At 39.6% G+C, this 22,454-nt stretch overlaps 3 protein-coding genes across 3 annotated transcripts; all 3 read right to left on the bottom strand.

Moving 5' to 3' along the window:
- Positions 1-888: 888 nt before the first annotated feature.
- On the bottom strand, positions 889-5,247 carry LOC119008782 (extracellular calcium-sensing receptor-like). The gene is made up of 8 exons (XM_037079454.1): positions 5,204-5,247; positions 4,410-4,704; positions 4,033-4,322; positions 3,439-3,734; positions 2,826-3,031; positions 2,487-2,708; positions 1,864-1,987; positions 889-1,787 (listed from the first exon to the last, which is right to left on the bottom strand). Exons 1-8 carry the CDS (start codon positions 5,230-5,232, stop codon positions 889-891), a joined length of 2,361 nt encoding a protein of 786 aa, XP_036935349.1. The 5' UTR covers positions 5,233-5,247.
- A 2,486-nt stretch (positions 5,248-7,733) lies between these two features.
- LOC119030053 (extracellular calcium-sensing receptor-like) lies at positions 7,734-12,907 on the bottom strand. The gene is made up of 8 exons (XM_037117378.1): positions 12,801-12,907; positions 12,132-12,426; positions 11,742-12,031; positions 11,187-11,482; positions 10,395-10,600; positions 10,049-10,270; positions 8,715-8,838; positions 7,734-8,638 (listed from the first exon to the last, which is right to left on the bottom strand). The coding sequence occupies exons 1-8, from the start codon at positions 12,905-12,907 to the stop codon at positions 7,734-7,736; spliced, it is 2,445 nt and encodes an 814-aa protein (XP_036973273.1).
- Positions 12,908-14,848: 1,941 nt separating this feature from the next.
- LOC119008238 (extracellular calcium-sensing receptor-like) lies at positions 14,849-22,026 on the bottom strand. Its single transcript, XM_037078304.1, has 8 exons — positions 21,926-22,026; positions 21,343-21,637; positions 20,950-21,239; positions 20,376-20,671; positions 19,400-19,605; positions 19,067-19,288; positions 15,866-15,989; positions 14,849-15,762 (listed from the first exon to the last, which is right to left on the bottom strand). Exons 1-8 carry the CDS (start codon positions 21,970-21,972, stop codon positions 14,849-14,851), a joined length of 2,394 nt encoding a protein of 797 aa, XP_036934199.1. The 5' UTR covers positions 21,973-22,026.
- Positions 22,027-22,454: the final 428 nt, after the last annotated feature.

Here is a 22,454-nt window from a genome sequence, read left to right as displayed (position 1 = left end):
CTGATCTCAAGCCTGTGTCCAAACCAGTGTGGCCACACTCTGGTTCACAAATCTATAGCAAAGTAATGCCTTATGCTTTGCCCTCTGCTCCACCAGAAATCTTCTCGAGCCTTTGATCTTATGAAATCTATCAATTACCAGCCTACTTTCTCTGCCTCTGGAGGCCTTTCAAGTCCATTCACCCGCACCTCCCTACTTTCTGTACAAAAGTACCTACTGGTCACTTTTGTGGATTGAGAGACTATCTGTACAATAAGAGAAATAGACGTTGACCTGCCTCCTTCTTCTGTACATTATCTAATTCTGCTGATGTCACTCCTTGGAGCTTACAGCCTAAAGTGGACAGGATTGTCTCTCTGTACATATGTATACATTAAGTCACCTATGAACCTCTTCCTCTAGCTAACGATTGACGTATACACATCAAGCTAATGAATTGCTCTGGGGGACCCTGGACATGTAAACCCAAGCATCACCACAGTCCCACACTCACCTAAACACAAGCATCCTGTCATTGTTAAATCATAGCTCAGAATGTGGAGCTGATGGACACCTCATAACCATTGTGAACACCACATATACTTTAATTTGATTCATTCCCATTTTATATACATTTCAAGATTTTATAGTATGATGATGATATATTTGAAATTTCATTAAAATACAGAATCCAATAAATAATTTGTTGCACACTTATACTTAATGTAACACATGATGAAAAATAATTTGCACAAAAATTACATGTCAAAATACACTGAACAAACAGTCAAACACACACTCAATATTTAATTCAACTACGTGAAGACTCTGGTGAATGAGAACAGCATGAGCTATATATTAGTTTTTATTTCATATTTTAACTGTTCCAAAATCTGGAATGTTACAGGATTATTTTTTGTTCATTAAGTGTTTCTTGGTGTTCTTCTCTGGCTTAAACAATATGATGTAACACTTTGGAGCAAATATACACAGTATCAGTCCAAAACTGGAGGCCAGAATGGCAAATATCTCAACAGCCACAGTAAATTTTCCAGGAGAGCTAACATATGCTGGGATAAACGTGATCCAGACTGCACAGAATATCAGCATGCTGAAGGTGATCAGCTTGGCTTCATTAAAATTATCAGGCAGTTTTCTGGCAAGGACAGCTAACACTAAGCAAAAGACAGCCAGTAGTCCAATGTACCCAAGCACAACCCAGAACCCAATAGCTGATCCTAATGCACACTCCAGGATGATTCTCTCCTTGAATGTGGTTAAGTTTTCCATTGGAAAAGGAGGATGAAGAACCAACCAAATAGTACATATAAGAACTTGAATGAATGTGAAAAATACTACAGTCATCCTTTGCTGTGGAGGACCGAACCATTTCATGACATTACTACCTGGGAGTGTAGCTCTGAAGGCCATTAACACCACTATAGTTTTTCCAAGAACACAAGAAATGCAGAGGACGAAGGTGATCCCAAATGCGGTGTGGCGCAGCATGCAGGACCAATGAGAGGGTGCTCCAATGAAAGTCAATGAACATAAAAAACATAGAGTCAGGGAGAAGAGAAGCAGGAAGCTCAGCTCAGAGTTGTTGGCCCTGACAATCGGGGATGTCCTGTGATAAAAGAACACAGCTGCAATTACAAGTGCAAGACAGGCACCACCAACTGAGAATGCAGCCAGGATGATTCCTAGGACTTCATCAAAGGAAAGAAAATCTACAGGCTTTGGGAGACAAGTGTCTCCCTCTGTATTAGGCCAGAACTCCTTAGGGCAAGGGAAACAATCAGTGGAATCTGAAAAAAACAATGAAAAAGGGCTTTTAGCAGTTATGTATTTGATGTTTTAGACATTCTTTAGAAACATGATTACCTGTAGCATTGCTAATCTCTCCCTCAGGACATGGTATACAATCATAACAGCAGATAGGTTTTCCTTTCTGAAGCATTTTACGAGTTCCTGGAAGACAGCTGTCACTGCACACTGACACAGGCACCTGGTAGATAAGATATGAACAGTCTCACACACATTCAGTTTGTTATATGGATTTAAGGATTAAAGAAAATTTAACATTTTTTCTGTTCTGTTTGGGATGAAGGGGCCAAAAAAATAAACTCTCAATTTATGAACATTATTTTCAGTGATAGAAAGTGTCAGAATAAACTATGATTTTGAAATGATACCCACAAAGATTTTCTAAATGTATGTCAAATTGAATCATTATCTTATTATTTTCTGGGGAAGAACCCCCATGTCCTAACGCTAATCATGCCCCATTCTGTCTAATAAATTCACTGAGACGTTCAGGTAAAGCAAAAATGAGCCATCAACAAGCTGGTTATGTTCTAAAGTTAAATTTGCTTTAGCACACACCTCCCTTTTTGTTGCTGTCCCTCTACCACAGTTCAGCAAAATATGGATAAGGGCAACAGGGCTGACCTTTTAGAGCACCACATTTTGAATTATGTTTCTATTATTGCTGTGCGGCTTCTTACATGTTTGTCGCCATCCACCCAAGTGAGGTTCCTGTTGATGCGGAACTCCTGGCCCTCTGGCAGCGATGCATCATAAAGCCCTACTGTCACAATCTCAATGCTGCCACTCTCACTTTTTTGCCAGTTAAGCAGCTCATATCTGGCCACAGGATCTCCATTGACATCAAATGACACATCATAACCATTTTGAGAAAAATTTACTTTTTTCAGCTGAGTAAGAACCTGTTAGGATGAAGTAAGATGAGACAGCGAAGGAGAGTAATTAAAACTGTATTTATTATAATGTACATTGTGGTTGAAAAATAATATTTTGGTGTTATTTTACTCATTTCACCTGACCTGTTTGGACTCTATTCTTGTGAATTTGTCACACTGAGTTTTAGAATGTGTGTCCTGACACACTTCATTATGAATTGCATGAGCTATTGCATAAACAGCCTTGTAAACCATGTTAGTGATTCGGAGCTGAGATGTGTCAGTGTACTGGCTGGTGAGCGTCTGAATGTCTTCAGTTCCATCACACACTCTCTCATCTTTGGCTGCACCTTAAAACACACAGAGACAGAGGAACATGACATATTAGCATCTGCAATAACAATAAATGACACTTATTTCTTATTTTGTCAGACCCTATTATTAATGACTCTACAGATGGCAAGCCTCTTGTACTTACTCTCCTCTGTATAGTTCTTTAGACAACATGAGTTGGTTTTAAATCTGCTTTATATATAAATTTGACTTGAATTGATTTACAGGAGACAGAAAATGACCACAATTTTTGGCCAATTGATTTAATGTGTTTTAAACAAGAAGATGGTCTGAAATCACTGTCAGAATAATAGACTAATTAGACTAATAATGTTTCCCATAAATGTTGGTATGTAAAAAAAAAAAAAATTAAAAAAAAGAAAAAAAAAAGAAAAACCTGATGACTTTTGAACAGCTTTCTCACTTTTTCCCAGCCTGCAGTTGAACGCATCCTCCCAGAACTCAGTAAGCACTGGAGAGGCAGCCACTTTAGAGGGAGAGAGATCCAGCAAGAATTCTCTCAGACCTGGAATGACAGATTTCTGAATGCCAAATCCGATGGCTCCAGCACAGATGCTGAACCTCAGCAAGTCTGGGTTAGTTATCCAGGACTCACTGCTGATCCATTGGCGAGGTGGAGAAGGCTCACGTAACAGCTCGTCAAGCAGGAGCCTCATTTCTGTTGAGGCTAAAAATGCCAAAACAACCATAGCTGTCGACCTGGAGAGACATTACAGTGCATGAAATTATAACAATATCAGGAATCAATATAAATGAAGCAAAGAAACTGGAGAGATACTTTTTTTGGTTAGTGTATAATGGATAGTAATGGTCAGACCATTTCCATTTTGTATAACAATATCAGGAATAAATGTCATGAAAAAAGTAATATCCCACTGCGATTAAAGAAACAATCTTCAATTCAATATTTGACCCTGCATTTTTTGTGGGGTTTGTTTTGTGTGCAGAAGGTCAGGGTCAGCAAATGGAACTAAAATATAATTGGTGATTTAGAAACCTGCGGATAACGTCTGCTACTTTCTGGATCCTGCTACGTGGATGGGTCCGATAGAAAGATTCAGAGTATTCCACACAGATCCCCTCCTTCTGTGCTGCATCCAGGAAAGAGGCCATGCCATTATTACCATAGTCTGAATCTGACCGGACAGCACCTATCCAAGTCCAGCCGAAGTGTTTCACCAGCTTTGCCAGTGCATCAGACTGAAACTGGTCACTGGGGATTGTTCTGAAGAAACTGGGGTATTGCTGCTTATCAGACAGGCATGCACAAGTTGAAAAGTGACTCACCTGGGGAATAAACGAGGCCTCAGTGTAATCCTTTAGCAGTACAAACAGAAAATCAGCACTGAAACACATAATTTGCCAGAAATTTACTTGAGGGATGTTAAAAGCCCCGATGATCCGTGACATGCTGATTGACTGTGTTGACCCAGACTCCCCGACGATAGCCATCACCATACCAGATTGTGAGCACTGTTCTCTGGTGTTAAACACCGGGTCCAGCCCATTTGAAAGCTGGAATGTCACATGCATTGCCAGAGGCGCTGAGGCACACGAGTCGTGAATCTGATAACCAAGTTTGATGCCTGGCAGCAGCTCTGTGCTGTTGTTAATCTCCTCAATGGCGAAGACCATTGCACGTGAAAAGCGGAGTTCACGAGGGTCAATGCTGCACAAAGACAAACATGTCGCTGTTGAAATTTACATAAATAGAGGACTATTCACAATTTCATCAAAAAACACAACAAAGGAGAAGAGTTTTTCATAGTTATTAAGGACCATCACTGACATCTGCATTGCAATTGTGAAAGAAAAGTACATCACAGAGTTAGTTGACCAACAGGATTTGAAACAAGTTATCACTGGTCCAAAATCACACTAATTTCAATATGCAGATTTATAATAAACTTGATCAAAAGTTAATTGTTTGGTTTTCCTGTTAGTTTTATACATGTTTTAGTTAAAACAAAAATAGATTTTTCAAACTCTTTCACACTTGTACCTGCAATTTAATTTGACAAATAGTAATATGGCACTTCATGTGTCTTCTGTATTTCAACACTAGACAGTGTCTTTGCAACATGATTGTAAGTGCATCATACAAATCTTCACATTTGCCTCCACACAGTGTTACAGCTCAACAAACATCACACATTCCTCTTACTAACCTCCCTGTGCACGTTTGTGGCTCAGGCATGGTGGTGTAGTTATGCCTCACTGTCTGCATGAAGGAATGTATTGAGAAAACAGCCCCGATAACATAGTCACCATCCAATGAGAATGCAGGTAGACGAGTAGAACTTTGGAGTTTACATTTCACAAATGAGACCTCATTGCTGACCCCAGAACCCATTGTATCCTCTGTGAGCCAAGCCCTTTGTTTTAGACCATCCCTAGCAGCTTTCAAGGCAAGAGCTGAGTTCACTTCACACAAACTCAGAGACAAGATCAGGCTAATTACGAGAGAAGAGATCTCCATCTCTCGAGTTTCTGTTTGTCAGCCGACTGGGCAGATTTTCAGAGAAAAGCTTCCCTCCTGCCACTGTGCGTCATCTTTCTGTACATCAGAGAAGGTACGCCCTTCCCTAGCGGTTGTTTTTTTGTTGTTTTTTTTTTTGTTTGTTGCATTATAATCCAGTAACTGTCCTTGCCATTTGAAAACAGAAAACACCAGATATCTAATTTTGTCCTGCTCACATACACATACAGAACTCAGTATCACGTTTTTTCATCACAAATATAGTTTTTATTTAAAAAAAAAAATATGTGTGACAAAAATCATAAGAACATAAGAAATAAAAAGAATGGATGAGGCCATTTTTCTCACAGACACGTGGGGTATCATATGAATGGGTGTTGCGTTTTCATTTGTTGTAAAGCATGTCAACTTTTGTGTCATGTATTCATTTTTTTTTTTTCACCTGGTATGTCATGATCTGGGATATGAGAATGCCTGTTTTTTGTTGGGGCTGCTCTATAAGTGGGGCCACGTCTTTTTGTTTGTTGTTCGTAGCCCCGATGGAGACCCACCCTCTAATGGTCAAAACCTGTTTGTTTGTTAATAATTGCACTTTTGATGATGAAGTCAGTGAAATGTAAGCCTTTTTAATATTTTCAGTGTCGTTTGATACTTCTTCATGTTTTGAGTGTCTGTTTTTTGAAGTGAGGACTGTGTTGAATGTGCAGATCATAAGCTCAGTTATACAGTGCTTAGCGTAAATGGGTACACCCCCTTCGAAAAGTAATACTTTAAACAATATCTCAATGCACACAAAAACAACTTCCAAAATGTTGACGAGACTAAGTTTTATATGACATCTGTTTATAACATGAAAGTAAAGTTAACAATATAACTTAGAGAACAAAATTTTCAGTTTCACTCGAATTTGGGTGATGCAAAAATGATTACACCCCACTTAAAGTCTCTGGGGGCAAGGCTAAATTTTAGACTACAAATGTCTAATTTAACAATAATCAACCACAGGTGAGTCTAATTATTCATTACGCAGGTGTCCAGCAGACAGTTGACTATAAAAGGGTGTAGAAAACCCCTTCCCATTTCATGCTGTTAGCAATGGCACCACATGGAAGAGAAATGTCTCAAGACCTAAGAAAGAAAATAATTTATTTACACTGCAAAAGTGAAGGCTACAAGAAGATCAGCAAAGCTTTACTTGTCAGTCAGAATACTGTAGCAAAAGTGGTACGGAAACTTAAAGATGGAAATGCAACCATCTCACAGAGACGTCCAGGTCGTCCATGGAAGTCACCACCTCAACAGGAGCGTCTTCTGATGAGAAGGGTCGAAGAAAATCAGCATGCAAGTTCACTGCAGTTATCCAAGGAAGCAGGAATCCAAACTGGGGTGACTATTTCCCGTGATACAATACAGCGTGCCCTGCAGAGTAATGGCGTGTGTGGGTGCCCCGACAGAAACCTCTCCTGAATCCCAGGCACAAAAAAAGCCCGCCTAGAGTTTGCCAGGGCCCATGCTGACAAAGATGAAGATTACTGGGACTCTATAATTTGGAGTGATGGGACCAAGATAAATGTTTTTGGAACTGATGGCTTCAAAACTGTATGGCATTGCAACAGTGAGGAATACAAAGGAAAATGCATGGTGCCTACAGTGAAACATGGTGGTGGTAGTGTCCTTATGTGGGGTTGCATGAGTGCTGCTGGTGTCGCAGAACTGCGTTTCATTGATGGCATAATGAATTCATAGATGTATTGTTCTATACTGAAAGAAAAGATGCTACGATTACCAAACTGAAAAATGTGTGATCTATGTTATGTTAGTGACCTTAATTTCATGTCATAAGTTTAACAGATGTTATATAAAACTATACTATAACTATATAACTATATATATATATATATATATATATATATATATATATAATATATATATATATATATATATATATATATATATATATATATATATATATATATATATATATATATAATATATATATATATATATATATATATTATATATATATATATATATATATATATATATATATATATATATATATATATATATATATATATATATATATATATATATATATATATATATATATATATATATTCAACATTTTGGAAATTGTGTTTGTGTTACACTGAGCACTATGTGTGTGTGTGTGTGTATATATATATTGAAATCCTAACAATTTCCAAATCGCAGATGTCTTAGGATTCATTTTTGTTCATTAAATGTTTCTTGGTGTTCTTCTCTGGCTTAAACAATATGATGTAACATTTTGGAGCAAATATACACAGTATAAGTCCAAAACTGGAGGCCAGAATGGCAAAAATCTCCACAGCCACAGTAAATTTCCCAGGAGAGCTGACATACGCTGGGATAAAGGTGATCCAGACTGCACAGAATATCAGCATGCTGAAGGTGATCATCTTGGCTTCATTGAAACTATCAGGTAGTTTCCGAGCTAGGACAGCTAACACAAAGCACAAGACAGCTAGCAGGCCTATGTACCCGAGAACAACCCAGAACCCAATAGCTGATCCTAATGCACACTCCAGGATGATTCTCTCCTTAAAAGTGGTTAGGTTTTTCATTGGAAAGGGGGGACTAAGACCCAACCAAACAGCACATATCAAAACTTGAATGAATGTGAAAAACACTACAGTCATTCTTTGCTGTGCAGGACCAAACCATTTCATGACATTACTACCTGGAAGTGTAGCTCTGAAGGCCATTAACACTACTATAGTTTTCCCAAGAACACAAGAGATGCAGAGCACAAAGGTGATGCCAAATGCTGTGTGGCGCAGCCTGCAGGACCAATCAGAGGGTGCTCCAATGAAAGTTAATGGACATAAGAAACATAGAGTCAGGGAGAAGAGCAGCAGGAAGCTCAGCTCAGAGTTATTGGCCCTGACAATAGGGGTTGTCCTATGACCATAGAAGATAGCTGCTGTTATAATAGCAAGGCAGGCACCTGCAACTGAGAATGCAGCCAGGATGATTCCTAGGACCTCATCAAAAGAAATAAACTCTACAGGCTTTGGGAAACAAGTGTGTCTCTCTTCATTAGGCCAGAACTCCTCGGTGCAAGGGAAACAATCGAGGGAATCTGAAAAAAATAATAAAATGTAGCTTTTAGTAGTAATACAGTTGGTGTTGGAGATATACATTAGAACAAAATATACCTGTGGTATTGCTAATTTCTCCCTCAGGACAAGGTATACAATCATAACAGCAGATGGGTTTTCCTTTCTGCAACACTTTACGAGTTCCTGGAGGACAGCTGTCACTGCACACTGACACAGGCACCTAGTAAATAAGATATAAACAAACCTGAAATGTTTGGTGTGCTAGGTAGATTTTAGGATTAATAGTTAGGTCCACATTTTAAGACAAAAGTCTTAAAACAATATACTAATGTGTAAGTGTGTGTTTTGAAAGTGTTATCAGTCATTGTACCCTCTGTGAACTTCACTGTAGCATCTGAATGTTCTGCAAAAACACTTTTCTGGCATTTTAGGAACAAAAGGGGAGATTATATACAGTGAGTACAGTAATGTGGCACAAATTAACCTCTAAAAAGCTCTTACAAGGTGCTAACAAGGTTGTCAACAACTAACAAATTAACTTTGTAATGAATTGAAACTATGTTAAATAAAGCCCAAATAAATGGATCATTCTCCAAGCATTGTATTTTGTCTGACAATTATTAATATGCCACTAAATTTGTCAAATTACAGTCTGTGATGTCTAGTTAAGACATTGCATGACCGTAGCATAACGTGTGTGGTGTCCTCAGGGCATTTTTTTCAGAAAGGCTAAAATAGTGTTTGATTGAAATATTTGGACCTGATATGGAATCGCATTTGGTTTCTAATTGCATGATCTCTTAAAATAGTGCGTAATAGTTTCTTTAGATCTCTTGGTTTTTAATTATAGGATAATTCAGGTTACTAGTCTTTATATTATATTTTAGCTCTAATAAGGCATTATATGTGGTGTATGGTTTAGTTATATGGTTTATGATTAGACTATGAACTATTCCTGTAAATTTGCATAGCTATTTCTTCAGTTATTTATCAGTTTTTTTATTTATTTTTTTTTTAACTGGAATCATAAATAACTGAACCTTAGAGTTCTAGAAGAGCTACAGTTATCATCTTTTATCAAAGCTGTCAATGTCTTCACTCCTCGACTACATTGAAAAAGACTGCAACTGCAAGATGGCAGTTCTAGTTTTGTTACAATTTGTTTTCCACAGCTCAGCAAGGGAGCAATTCATGGGAAACATATAGGGATTGGGTGAATTAAAATGTAGTTAATTTCGGAAGATACCTACTTGATGTGTCTGCCTCAGACTATTGAAGTCTTAAATCATCTCTGATTGAATTTAGAACGCTATGTAAGCACAGAATGAGAATTGTGGATTTTGTCCCACATCTCTGACACAGCGATAGATATCTTCACAGGAAGTGAAGACCAAAGGAAAAGGGACCAAAAATTTGATTGGGTTCCTTACCTGTTTCTCACCCCCCAGAAAGGTGATGTTTCTGTTGATAAGGAACTCTTGGCCCACAGGCAGTGATGCATCATAGCGCCCTACTGCCACCATCTCAATGCTACCGCTTTCACTTTTTTGCCAGTTAACCAGCTCATATCTGGCCACAGGATCCCCATTGGCATCAAACGACACATCATAACCATTTTTTGAAAAATTAACTTTCTTCAGCTGAGTAAAAACCTGTGAGGATGAAGTAAAGTGAGGGACAGAAAGTGGAAAATATGAAATAAAATGATTATTATATTTTATCATATTATAGTGACAAAGTGGGCATTAGGGTATTCACATTACTATTTTGACTGACATGTTTGGATTCTATCCTGGTGAATTTGTCACAATTAGCTGTAGAATTTGTGTCCTGACACATCGTATTATGGATGGCATGCGCTATTGCATAAACAGCCTTGTAAACCATGTTAGTGATTCGGAGCTGAGATGTGTCAGCATATGGGTTGTTGAGTGTCCGAATGTTTTCAGTTCCATCACACACTCTCTCATCTATGGCTGCACCTAAAAAGAACAGAGACAGAGGAACTCAATGTTTTTGACATTGCATGATAATTCTTTCCAATATTATTTATATATATATATATATATATATTTTTTTTTTTTTTTTTTTTTTTTTTTTTTTTTTTGTTGTATTTGAATTGATAAAAGTGTCTTGAAACTCAATTACCTTTGTTGTTCTCATTAATTTATAAAACATGCTTATTCAGTTCCATAGAAACACCTCGATCTTTTTTCCGGATGATCAGATACATTCAGAAAAGACAGAAATGTCCAAACTTTTCCATGAATTACATTCTAACCTCACCTGTTATAACATGTTTAACATACAAACACTATCTGAAAATACTGTTTGTTTGATTGCTGAGTTAGATTTATATACATTTAGCTTGGTGGCCTGGAGACTGTGTGCTTGTGTTTTGGCTATAGTGTTGATATTGTGAAGACAAAGGTTGACTTGAAATCATTAAGTAAGATGATTTAAAGGAATACAACATATGTCCACCTCATGTCGTTGTTCAGAATTAATAGATTCCCTTCTCATTAGTCTATGATCTAGGGTTTGATTAAAACTGATCAACTTTCTCACTTTTTCCCAGCCTGCAGTTGAACGCCTTCTCCCAGAACTCAGTAAGCACTGGAGAGGCAGCCACTTTAGTGGGAGAGAGGTCCAGCAAAAATTCTTTCAGACCCGGGATGACAGCTTGCTCAATGCCAAATCCAACGGCTCCTGCACAGAAGCTGAACTTTAGCAGTTTTGGGTTAGTTATCCAGGACTCACTACCTATCCACTGGCGAGGTGGAGAGGGCTGAAGCAACAGCTCCTCCAGCAGAAGCCTCATTTCTGATGCGGCTGCAAATGCCACAATAACCACAGCAGTTGACCTGAGTAAACATCATAGTGTATTATATTTGACCAATAAAAGTATCAAGATACTTAACACAAAACAATGTGAGAGATACAGTTGCTCAGTAAAGGTCTCACAAATTCTGTTCATTATTATAAATTAGAAAGAAATATACATCATGAAAAGTATTAGTATATAGAAGTATTCAGATTTGAAATTAAAATGTTAAAGTCAGTAATAATCAGATAATCAGAAGTGTCAGCAATGGGAATTTAATGAATAATTAATGTAGAAACCTGCGGATAACATCAGCTACTCTCTGTATTCTGCTACGTGGGTAGGTCCGGTGTAAAGATTCAGAGTATTCCACACAGATCCCCACTTTCTGTGCTGCCAGCAGGAAAGATGCCATACCATTGTTGCCATAGTCTGAATCTGACCGGACAGCACCTATCCAAGTCCAACCAAAGTTTTTCAACAGCTTTGCCAGCGCATCAGCCTGGAATTGGTCACTGGGTATTGTTCTGAAGAAGCTTGGGTACTGCTGCTTATCAGACAGGCATGCACACGTGGCAAGGTGACTCACCTGAAATAATTCAGGATTGTAGTTATTTGAAAGGGCAGACCAAAAATCAGCACTTGCCTACATTAAAGACATAGTTTTTTCAAAACAACTGGATATTTACTTGAGGAACATTAAAGGACCCAACAATGCGAGACATGCTGATTGATGACGTGGACCCAGACTCGCCAACAATAGCTGTCACCATACCAGATTGCGAGCAGTTGTCTCTGGTGTAAAACTCCTGGTCCAGGCCATTTAAAAGCTGGACAGCCACTTGAATAGTCAAGGGCACAGAGCTGCATGAGTCGTAGATCTGATAACCAAGTCTGATGCCTGGCAGCAGCTCTGTGCTGTTGTTAATCTCCTCAATGGCGAAGACCATTGCGCGTGAATACCGCAGTTCACAAGTGTCAATTCTGCACACAGACAATTATGTCACTGTTCAGATCTACAGATGATTAGCAAAAGTCACAGTTTTAACAGAAATCACAACATTGCAGTTTTCTAACTGAGAGCTGTGCATCATCTGTGGACTAAATTTATATCACATAATAGACTGACCAGCACAATTCAAAACACAAGAAGACAGAATTCCATTATGCATATTTTTAAAAGTTGGCAGTTAAATCACTATTTGTTTTTATCTTTTTTCTGAAACATATTATCATTCATAAGTTTCACTACACAACAGTTTTGCAAAATAATTACTAGCACATCATATAAAGTAAAAATGTTTCTGTCTCCAAACAATGTAACATCCTCTTATCCACTACTTCTCCCTCCTACTGACCTCCCTGTGCATTTGTGTGGCTCAGGAATGGTGGTGTAGTTATGCATCTCTGTTTGTTCGTAGTAGCGTATGGAGAAAACACCACCAATAACATAGTCACCATCCATTGAGAATACAGGTAGACGAGTGGAACCCTGGAGTTTACATTTCACAGATGAGACCTCACCCCTGCCCAAAGCAACACTCCTTTCCTCTGTAAGCCCAGAGCTTTTTTTCAGAGCCAAGTTCAGCTTACACAAACTCAGAGACAGGATCAGACCAATAAAGAGAGCTAAGATCTCCATCACTCAAGTGTCTGTATGTTTGCAAGCTGTGTTTGTGTTTGCACTGGTTTATATAGATTCTCAGACATGAGCTGCCCTCCTTCTCCTGTACGTCAACTTACTAAACATAAGAGACAAAAAATAAAAAATGCTATTGGTGATGCTTTTAATGAACTCTTACCAAAACTTTGTCTATGATTTACATGTAGAATTAAGAATCACTGTGTCTTTACCATTGTAAACACCAGATATCATCTTGATTTTGATTTTGATATATATGTATATATATATATATATATATACACACATATATATGACTGGATTTGACTGGATTTTGTGAACTGTTCCACCCCGATACACACACAAATACATATATGCATATTAACTTGAAAAAAATTCACCTTTAATGTGGTGTAGTGCTGGGCGGTATACCAGTTCATACCGAATACCAGTGTGTATTTTTGTTATGATATGAATTTTTAATATACCGCCATACCGCTGTATGTGATTACACAACGTTCGGAGCACTGCGCCGCAGGACACTGTTTCAGACCGGACCCTTTTAATGTTGCGCTTCTAAACAGGCATGGTGCAACGGCCAGGCGTAGTGGGGGTAAACAGTGGTGCTCTGGTGTTATGTTACGGTGAAGATTGATAGGATAGACATTGCAGTTCGTCACTTCATCCGCAGACATCAAGATAAGCAAACGGAAAGCCGTTGAGATCCCGGAGACACTAGCTCTCCACGGTCTCTGTAGCTGTCTGCTTGTCAGCTGCTAATGCTCGCTACATTCAAATTAAAAGCCCGCCGCTAGAAACCCTATTCTAAACTCCAATAGGGTGCAATGTAAAGCTCTTATATTAGAGACAAATTTGACCTGCTTCCTGTTGGCTATCTGTTGCTTGAGGCAGCTAATGGAGGGGGTGAGGCGCTCCCCAGCAAGCTGCCGTTAATAGCGGGGATTTAACATTGCTGTATGTTTGACTGAAGAGGCGAGAATATGGGCCATGGGTCTGCAATTACATAAATCTATCATGTGTCACCACATTTCTTCTGATGCATATGTTGTTTGTCACTGTTCATGCCCAACTTCATGCCTCACGTCATGTCACATGTTTACGCCTACCTCAGTGGCACTTTTTGAGAAGAAGGAATGAGAAACTGGTTGAGAGAGGAAAATAACACCTCCCTCATACCTTTACCTTGCAGCAAAAATGCTGCCTTTTCAACCTAAAAGGGGCTAGTAATTCCTCTCTCAACTAGTAGAAAAAAATACCGTCATATACCGTGAAACTGTAGGAATTTTGGAAAAATACTGTGATATGCATTTTTGGTCATACTGCCCAGCACTAATGTGGTGTGATTCAATCATATTTTAAATAAATCACCAGCACATTTTATGATATTCAATACTTTATTGAGCTATTTCAACATGTTCTTAAAGCACAACACTGAAATTATGAAAAGCATTTAATGTAATACCAAAAAAAAAACAAAAACCTTCAAACGTAAATATTTGATTCCTTTTACTGAAGACTGTGCTGAATATGCACTGCATTCTACAGCTGTTTTTAGCATTTTACTAAAATAAATTTCCTCCACCTTTGTTTATTGATAACATGTACCTTTTATTCCTATAAGTAGGTTATCAGTGAACTCCTTGTAATTCTGTGCTGAATTGAGGGCCAGAATGAGGTGGCTAAAGGGCTACAATTGGCCAACAGACCACAAATTACATAGGTCTGCTCTAGACTGTATTTTGCCATTTTAACAATTTTAGTAACTCAGATGTCTTTGGAATAATTTTTATTCATTAAATGTTTCTTGGTGTTCTTCTCTGGCTTAAACAATATGATGTAACACTTTGGGGCAAATATACACAGTATAAGTCCAAAGCTGGAGGCCAGAATGGCAAATATCTCCACAGCCACAGTAAATTTACCAGGAGAGCTGACATATGCTGGGATAAAGGTGATCCAGACAGCACAGAAGATCAGCATGCTGAAAGTGATCATCTTGGCTTCATTAAAATTATCAGGCAGTTTTCTGGCGAGGACAGCTAACACTAAGCAAAAGACAGCCAGTAGTCCTATGTACCCAAGCACAGCCCAGAACCCAATAGCTGATCCTAATGCACACTCCAGGATGATTCGCTTCTTGTATATACTTAGATTTTTCATTGGAAATGGGGGACTAAGACCCAACCAAATAGTACATATTAAAACTTGAATGAATGTGAATGACACTACAGTCATTCTTTGCTGTGGAGGACCAAACCATTTCATGACATTACTACCTGGAAGTGTAGCTCTGAATGCCATTAACACAACTATAGTTTTTCCAAGAACACAAGAGATGCAGAGGACGAAGGTGATCCCAAATGCTGTGTGGCGCAGCCTGCAGGACCAATCAGAGGGTGCTCCAATGAAAGTTAATGAACATAAGAAACACAGAGTCAGAGAGAAGAGCAGCAGGAAGCTCAGCTCAGAGTTATTGGCCCTGACAATTGGGGACATTCTGTGATGAAAGAACACAGATGCTGCTATAATGGCAAGACAGGCACCAACCCCTGAGAACGCAGTCAGAATGATTCCTAGGACCTCATCAAAAGAAAGAAACTCTACAGGCTTGGGGAGACAAGTGTCTCCATCTGCATTAGGCCAGAACTCCTTGGGGCAAGGGAAACAATCAAGGGAATCTGAAACAAGAAACAAAAATGGCTTTTAGCAGTTATAAAGCTGATGTTGTAAATATGGACTTGGACAAAAAAAATTAAAACAAAAAAAAAACAAAACACATACCTGTAGCATTGCTTATCTCTCCCTCGGGACATGGTATACAATCATAACAGCAGATGGGTTTCCTTCTCTGTAGCATTTTACGAGTTCCTGGAGGACAGCTTTCACTGCACACTGATACAGGCACCTGGTAGAAAGATGCAAACAATCTCACATATATTCAAATATGAACACCTTGGATTTGTTTCGAACTAGGGCTGTTACACAATTTGTAATTAATGAATCTAATTAATCGCATTTTAATAACATACCTGCTAAAGGTACTCAAATAAAGAATTCAAATTCTAGGACATTACAAAATTGTATTGCATGACTAATCAATTGAATACACTAAGGGAAAATTTGAAATCACACATTTTTTTTGGTGAAGTGTGTTTCATAAATGGAATTTAAAATAAAATAGTCAAACACATCCCAGCAAACCAATTACGCCAGGTGCATTATTCAAAAATGCAATACAAATGCACTTAAACAAATAAAATTCAGAAATAAAATAAGGCTGAGTCTCAAATAAGCACTTAAGCAGACTCTCAATTCAAAATGAGCACTAAAGCTGACTCAATACAGCCATTCAAAATGAATACCAAAGCTGACTAAATACGCAATTCAAAATGAATAGTAGAAGTATAAGGCTGTGAACAGTGACATATAATTTGTCTTCAAAATAAGAGCTTTACATTGCACCCCATTTAGAACTGGGTTCTTAGCGGGGGGCTTTTAATTTGAAAGTAGCGACCGTCCTTAGCTTGCCGACACAACAATAAGCTAACACAACCAAACAGCTACAGAGACCGAGGAGACACTGCATCTCCTGGACCTCTGCGGCTGTCCAGTTGTTCATCTTAATGTTCGCGGATGAAGTGATGGACTGACTGCTGTGATCAGCTGTTTCCTGGTTTTAAAACTCCCCGACTGTGGGTTGCACAACAGTGAAGGTCATTGACACCCCTGCCCACCTCACTCAGAGGCTGGCACATTTCTGCCTCGTTTTTAGATAGCAGGCGAGGTGGAAGTAAGTGTGCCCTCTGAGGTGGAAAATCGCCGGACCAAAACAGACCCCCAATTTGCTGGCTTCTGTCTAAAACCGTGGACCGAGCCACCAAAAGGATGGGCAAATTGGCGGCTTGGTGCTCTCTCTAAAAATGGCTCATGCTTTCCAGCTCCTTCTGAGGGATCATGATGCCAGATGAGATATATAATTTCTCCAGCAGGCTCTGGGTCTACACAAGGGTCTCCTCCCAGTTGGCCATGCCAAGAAAACGTCCAATGGAAGACGCCCATGAGGTATCCTAACTAGATGCCCGAAACACTTCAGCTTGCTTTACTCCAAGCTCCTCCTCTTCAAGTCATTACCCAGTCCTCGTGACCATTGGTGAGGGTTGAAACATAGATGGACCGGTAAATTGAGAATTGAGTGTCTCACAGCTAATCTCATCCACCCCTGGCACCTTGCCACCAAGGCAGTTCTTGACAGCAATATATGTCTTCCGGTGGCTCTTCAGACTCTGCTTACTCTGCAGAGGACATATATCTAGCTGGCACCTGTCTACCTCCCACACTAGCTCTGGCTTTTCGCCCACCAGAGGTAACATCCCATGTACCAAGGGCTAGTCTGCAAACCAGGGGTCAGGACGGCCAGGTCTCCACCCTCACCTGCTCCCATTCACAGACTGCACCTAAACCCATTTCTCTCCGCTACAGGTGGTGACTCAACACGGGTCAGCTCTATGTTGTTTCTTCAGGATGAGCCCAGCCAGGCCTGATGGCCTAAGGCCCTACCACCAGACGTGTGCCCGCAGGCTCCCCTCCCATCATCTGTTATGTAATTCACCTCATTCCCCATAAGCTTCACCATCCATCTCCACACCTGGACCTCATTGCCATCATCAGTCACTCATTCATACGCAAGCCCAGGTCCTTTGTTCCTCTCTCACTTTGAGAGATGTTCTCTCAGCCTTTGCTGAGGAACTTGCAAACTGAGATGGCAAAGGACTCCATCAAAGTATGCCAGTCTCCAATCAGCTAACCTGCAGAAAGACAGCCTCCTCTGCTTGAAGGTCAGCAAACTCGCAGCTTGCTAGCCACCAGCCTGTTTCAATCAAGTCTGCCAGCTTTCAGTTAGGTAGCCCTCAGCCTGCTTGCCTCTTACCATCTGCCATCCTCCGGTCAACCTGATCTCCTGAGTTTGCTAGCCACTGGGCTGCTAGCCTCCAGTCAGTTGATCCATCAACTAGCACAGAACCAGCCAGTGTACTGTCTGATCACACACAGGTTCTGCAGCCCTGTGACATTGAGGGACCCATAGCCTCAGATGTTCAGTGTCATGATCTACATTCTGTTTCTGAGTTGAAGGTTCCTCATGACATCTCTTTTATAATTAGGTTGGTCGACACCTCTGGTTATTGGCCCACCCAACACCTGTCCATTCCTGGTTCGGCTGACACCTTGTGCAGTCCAGGGGTTTTTCTTGAGTCTGAGTTCAACATCTGTTCAGTCCCTAAGTCTAATGTCTCTCTTGTTCCTGAATCCAGATTGGCTGATACCACAACTGTTATAGGTTCTTTGTCACCGACTGGTCAACATTTGCTAACACTGGTTCCCCTTAACTGTTCTTGCCAGCAGACCTGCTCCTGGTTCCTCATCAACAGTCAGGCCGACACCTGTTCCTGGTCCCCAGTTGGTAGCCTGGTCAACAAATGTTCCTACTCTTCCATTGGTGGTCAGGCTGACTCCAGTTCCTGATACCCCGTCAGTGCTCCTGCAAACTCCTGCTTGTGAAGCCCAGCGGTCCAGCTTACATCTGTTCTGGGTTTCTCATTTGTGCTCTGGGTATCACCTGCTTTTGGTTCCCCATTGACATTCTGAACAAAACCTGCCCCCTAATTCTCAGTTGTGAGACTGCTCATAACCTGTTCCTTGTCCCCTGTCAGCAGCCGGACCAAAACCGGTTGCTGGTTCCCGGCCAACAGTACAGCAGACTTTGTTTGCGATTCCCAATTGGTGGCCCAACCAGCCCCTTGTTCACAGTCTGTGGTGGTGCTCAACTCCAACTCCAAAGCCTCAGTTGACTCACCAACCAGCCATACCTCCAGAGCGCAGATTGGTGGAACTCCTTTTCTTCTCTTTCATGTATTGACAAAATCTGAGAGAATCTGGAAGATTTGAAACATGAAAATTATAGATTATTACTTCTGGTCTCCTTACTTGTGTACTACCCTCCACCCAGATGAGGTTCTTGAAAATACGAAACTCTTGGCCTTCTGGCAGTGATGAATCATAGTGCCCTACTGTCACCATCTCAATGCTGCCACTGTCCCTTTTCTGCCAGTTGACCAGCTCATATCTGGCCACAGGATCCCCGTTGGCATCAAAGGAGACATTATAACCATTTTTGGAAAAATGTACTTTCTTCAGCTGAGAAAAAACCTGAGGATGAAATAAAGTATGACAATTAGGAAATATTTAACTTTACATTCATAAAAAGTACAATACAAAAAGAAAAGTCACTTGGGAGTTAACTTATTCACTTTGACTGACCTGTTTGGACTCAATTCTGGTGAGCTTATCACACTGAGTTTTATAATGTGTATCTTGACACACTGTATTGTGAATAGCATGTGCTATTGCATAAACAGCCTTGTACACCATGTTTGTGACTCGGAGCTGAGATGTGTCAGTGTACGGGTCCTGGAGCGTCTTTATGTCTTCAGCTCCATCACACAGACTGTCATCTCTGGCTGCACCTAAAAACACACAGAGACAGTAAAACATGTTTTTTGCTTTGACATTAATGGGGCATTATCAATATGTGTGTATTTTCCTTTTCTTTGATCAATCAGCAAACATGCCCCACAGGATATAATAGAATAATAGAATATATATATATATATATATATATATATATATATATATATATATATATATATATATATATATATATATATATATATATATATATATATATATACACATATATATATATATATACATATATATATATATATATATATATATATATATATATATATATATATATATATATATATATATATATATATATATATATATATATATATATATATATATATATATATATATATATATAAAAGACAAAACATGTTTACAATTTTCAATTAACGACAAACTTTACTTATTTAAGGTTAAAGACATTAACTGAACATTTATTTTACATTTTCTGTCTATATTTTGCTCTCTGGCATGGAGTGTGTCTTTATAATTAGTGCATCAGATGCATGTTGTCAGAGTTGGCATTTAATAATCTCAGAGAGCAGAGGCCCTGATCTTGACCTGAAATTCACAAAGATGCATCTCATGGCTGTTCAATATCAAAAGCTTCAATGGGATGGATTCAACCAGAATCTAAGATTTTAGAACAGCTGATGACTGATTATCACAGGACACCTCACTCCGACAGACATTTAACAAAACAACACAACCACGAGGGCTCCACTATGAATTTCAGCTATGTTAAAAATCAACACAACATGCTCACTTTTTCCCAGCCTGCACTTGAACACATCCTCCCAGAACTCAGTAAGCAATGGAGAGGCAGCCACTTTAGTGGCTGAGAGATCCAGCAAGAATTCTCTCAGACCTGGGATGACAGATTTCTGAATGCCAAATCCGATGGCTCCGGCACAGAAGCTGAACTTTAGCATATCCTGGTTGGTTACCCAGGCCTCACTGCCTATCCACTGGCGAGGTGGAGAAGGCTTGAGTGCCAGCTCCTCCAAAAGAATCCTCAGTTCTGCAGAGGCGGTAAATGCCACGATAACAACGGCTGTTGACCTGCAGGGAGATTATAGTAGACCAATACAAGTATCAAGGGAAAATGAGAGAGAAGCTCATTTTTGGTCTTGTTTATGATGTATTACACTCTTTATTTCTGTTTCTAACATCAATTATTATGAAGTGACTTCTTAATTTCTAAGATAAAAACTGTGCTTGTTTCATTTAGATTTTTTTTTTTTTTTTTTTTAATTTTTTGTATGCAGAAGCTCAGTGTCGGCACAGACAAAAAAAAAAAAAAAAAAGAAGAAGAAAAGCACAATCATTGATTGAGAAACCTGCGAATAACATCAGCCACTCTCTGGACTCTGCTATGTGGGTGGGCCCGATGGAAAGATTCAGAGTATTCCACACAGATCCCCTCCTTCTGTGCTGCATCCAGGAAAGAAGCCATGCCATTATTGCCATAGTCTGAATCCGATCGGACAGCGCCTATCCAAGTCCAGCCAAAGTGTTTCACCAGCTTGGCCAGTGCGTCAGCCTGGAACTGGTCACTGGGGATTGTTCTGAAGAAACTCGGATACTGCTGCTTATCAGACAGACATGCACAAGTGGCAAAGTGGCTCACCTAAAGAAATTCAGTATTGTAATTATTTAACAGAACAGAAAAAAAATCAGCACTGACCTGCACTGAAGACATAGTTGTTAGAAATGTAGTCTGTTATATTTACTTGAGGAATGTTAAAGGACCCAAGGATGCGTGACATGCTGATGGATGGCGTTGATCCAGACTCACCAACAATAGCCTTCACCATACCCAATTGCGAGCACTTGTCACCAGTGTAAAACACAGGGTCTAAGCTGTTTGAAATCTGGAATGTCACATGCATCGTCACAGGCACTGAGGTGCACGAGTCGTGGATCTGATAACCGAGTTTGATGCCTGGCAGCAGCTCTGTGCCGTTGTTAATCTCCTCGATGGCGAAGACCATGGCACGCGCAAAACGCAGTTCACGAGAGTCAATGCTGCACACAGACAAATGTGTCACTGTCCAACTCCAAATGTGATGAATACAAATCACAGGTTTGATAGAAAACACACAATTGCAGTCATATAACTGAACAGCACTGTATTTGTTTTGCTGAATTTACTTCACAGAATTATATGAGCAGCACAATTCAAAACATTATATGAGAAGAAATCAGTTCATAGTGCACAGAAAAAAATATATTCAGCTCAATCAAAAAAGTATATTTTCTCTCATCCTGTAAGTTTTCCAAAAGCTTTGCAGCATGATTCTCCATCTTACTGACCTCCCTCTGCACTTTTGTAACTCAGGCATGGTGGTGTAGTTATGCATCACTGTCTGTTTGTAGTGGTGTATGGAGAAAACACCCCCTATAATATAGTCACCATCCAATGAGAACACAGGTAGACGAGTGGCACCCTGGAGTTTACATTTCACAGATGTGGCCTCGGCACCAGTCTTTTCCAATGTGAGTCCAGTGTTTAGTTTCAGAGCTGAGTTCATCTGACACAAACTCAGTGACAGGATCAGGCAAATAAGGAGAGCTGAGATTTCCATCCCTAAAGTGTCTGCATGTGAACATGTTGTGTGTGTGTGTGTGTGTGTCTTTGCACTGGATTTAATAGATTTTCAGACAAACACATCCCTCCTACTATGTGTCAGCTTACTGTTCATCAGGGAGATTACAGCATTAGATATTGGTCTTTCATGACTGCTATAAAACACTGTAAATGCCATCTATTGTCCGTATTTTTTTTTTTAACTGCAACCCATCATTGCTTTGTTTTAGCTCATACTAGAATTAAGCCCCAAAA

This window comes from Acanthopagrus latus, chromosome 2 (assembly GCF_904848185.1).
Source record: "Acanthopagrus latus isolate v.2019 chromosome 2, fAcaLat1.1, whole genome shotgun sequence".
In the NCBI taxonomy this organism is placed as follows: domain Eukaryota; kingdom Metazoa; phylum Chordata; class Actinopteri; order Spariformes; family Sparidae; genus Acanthopagrus; species Acanthopagrus latus.
This window is presented reverse-complemented; position numbering and strand designations above follow the sequence as displayed.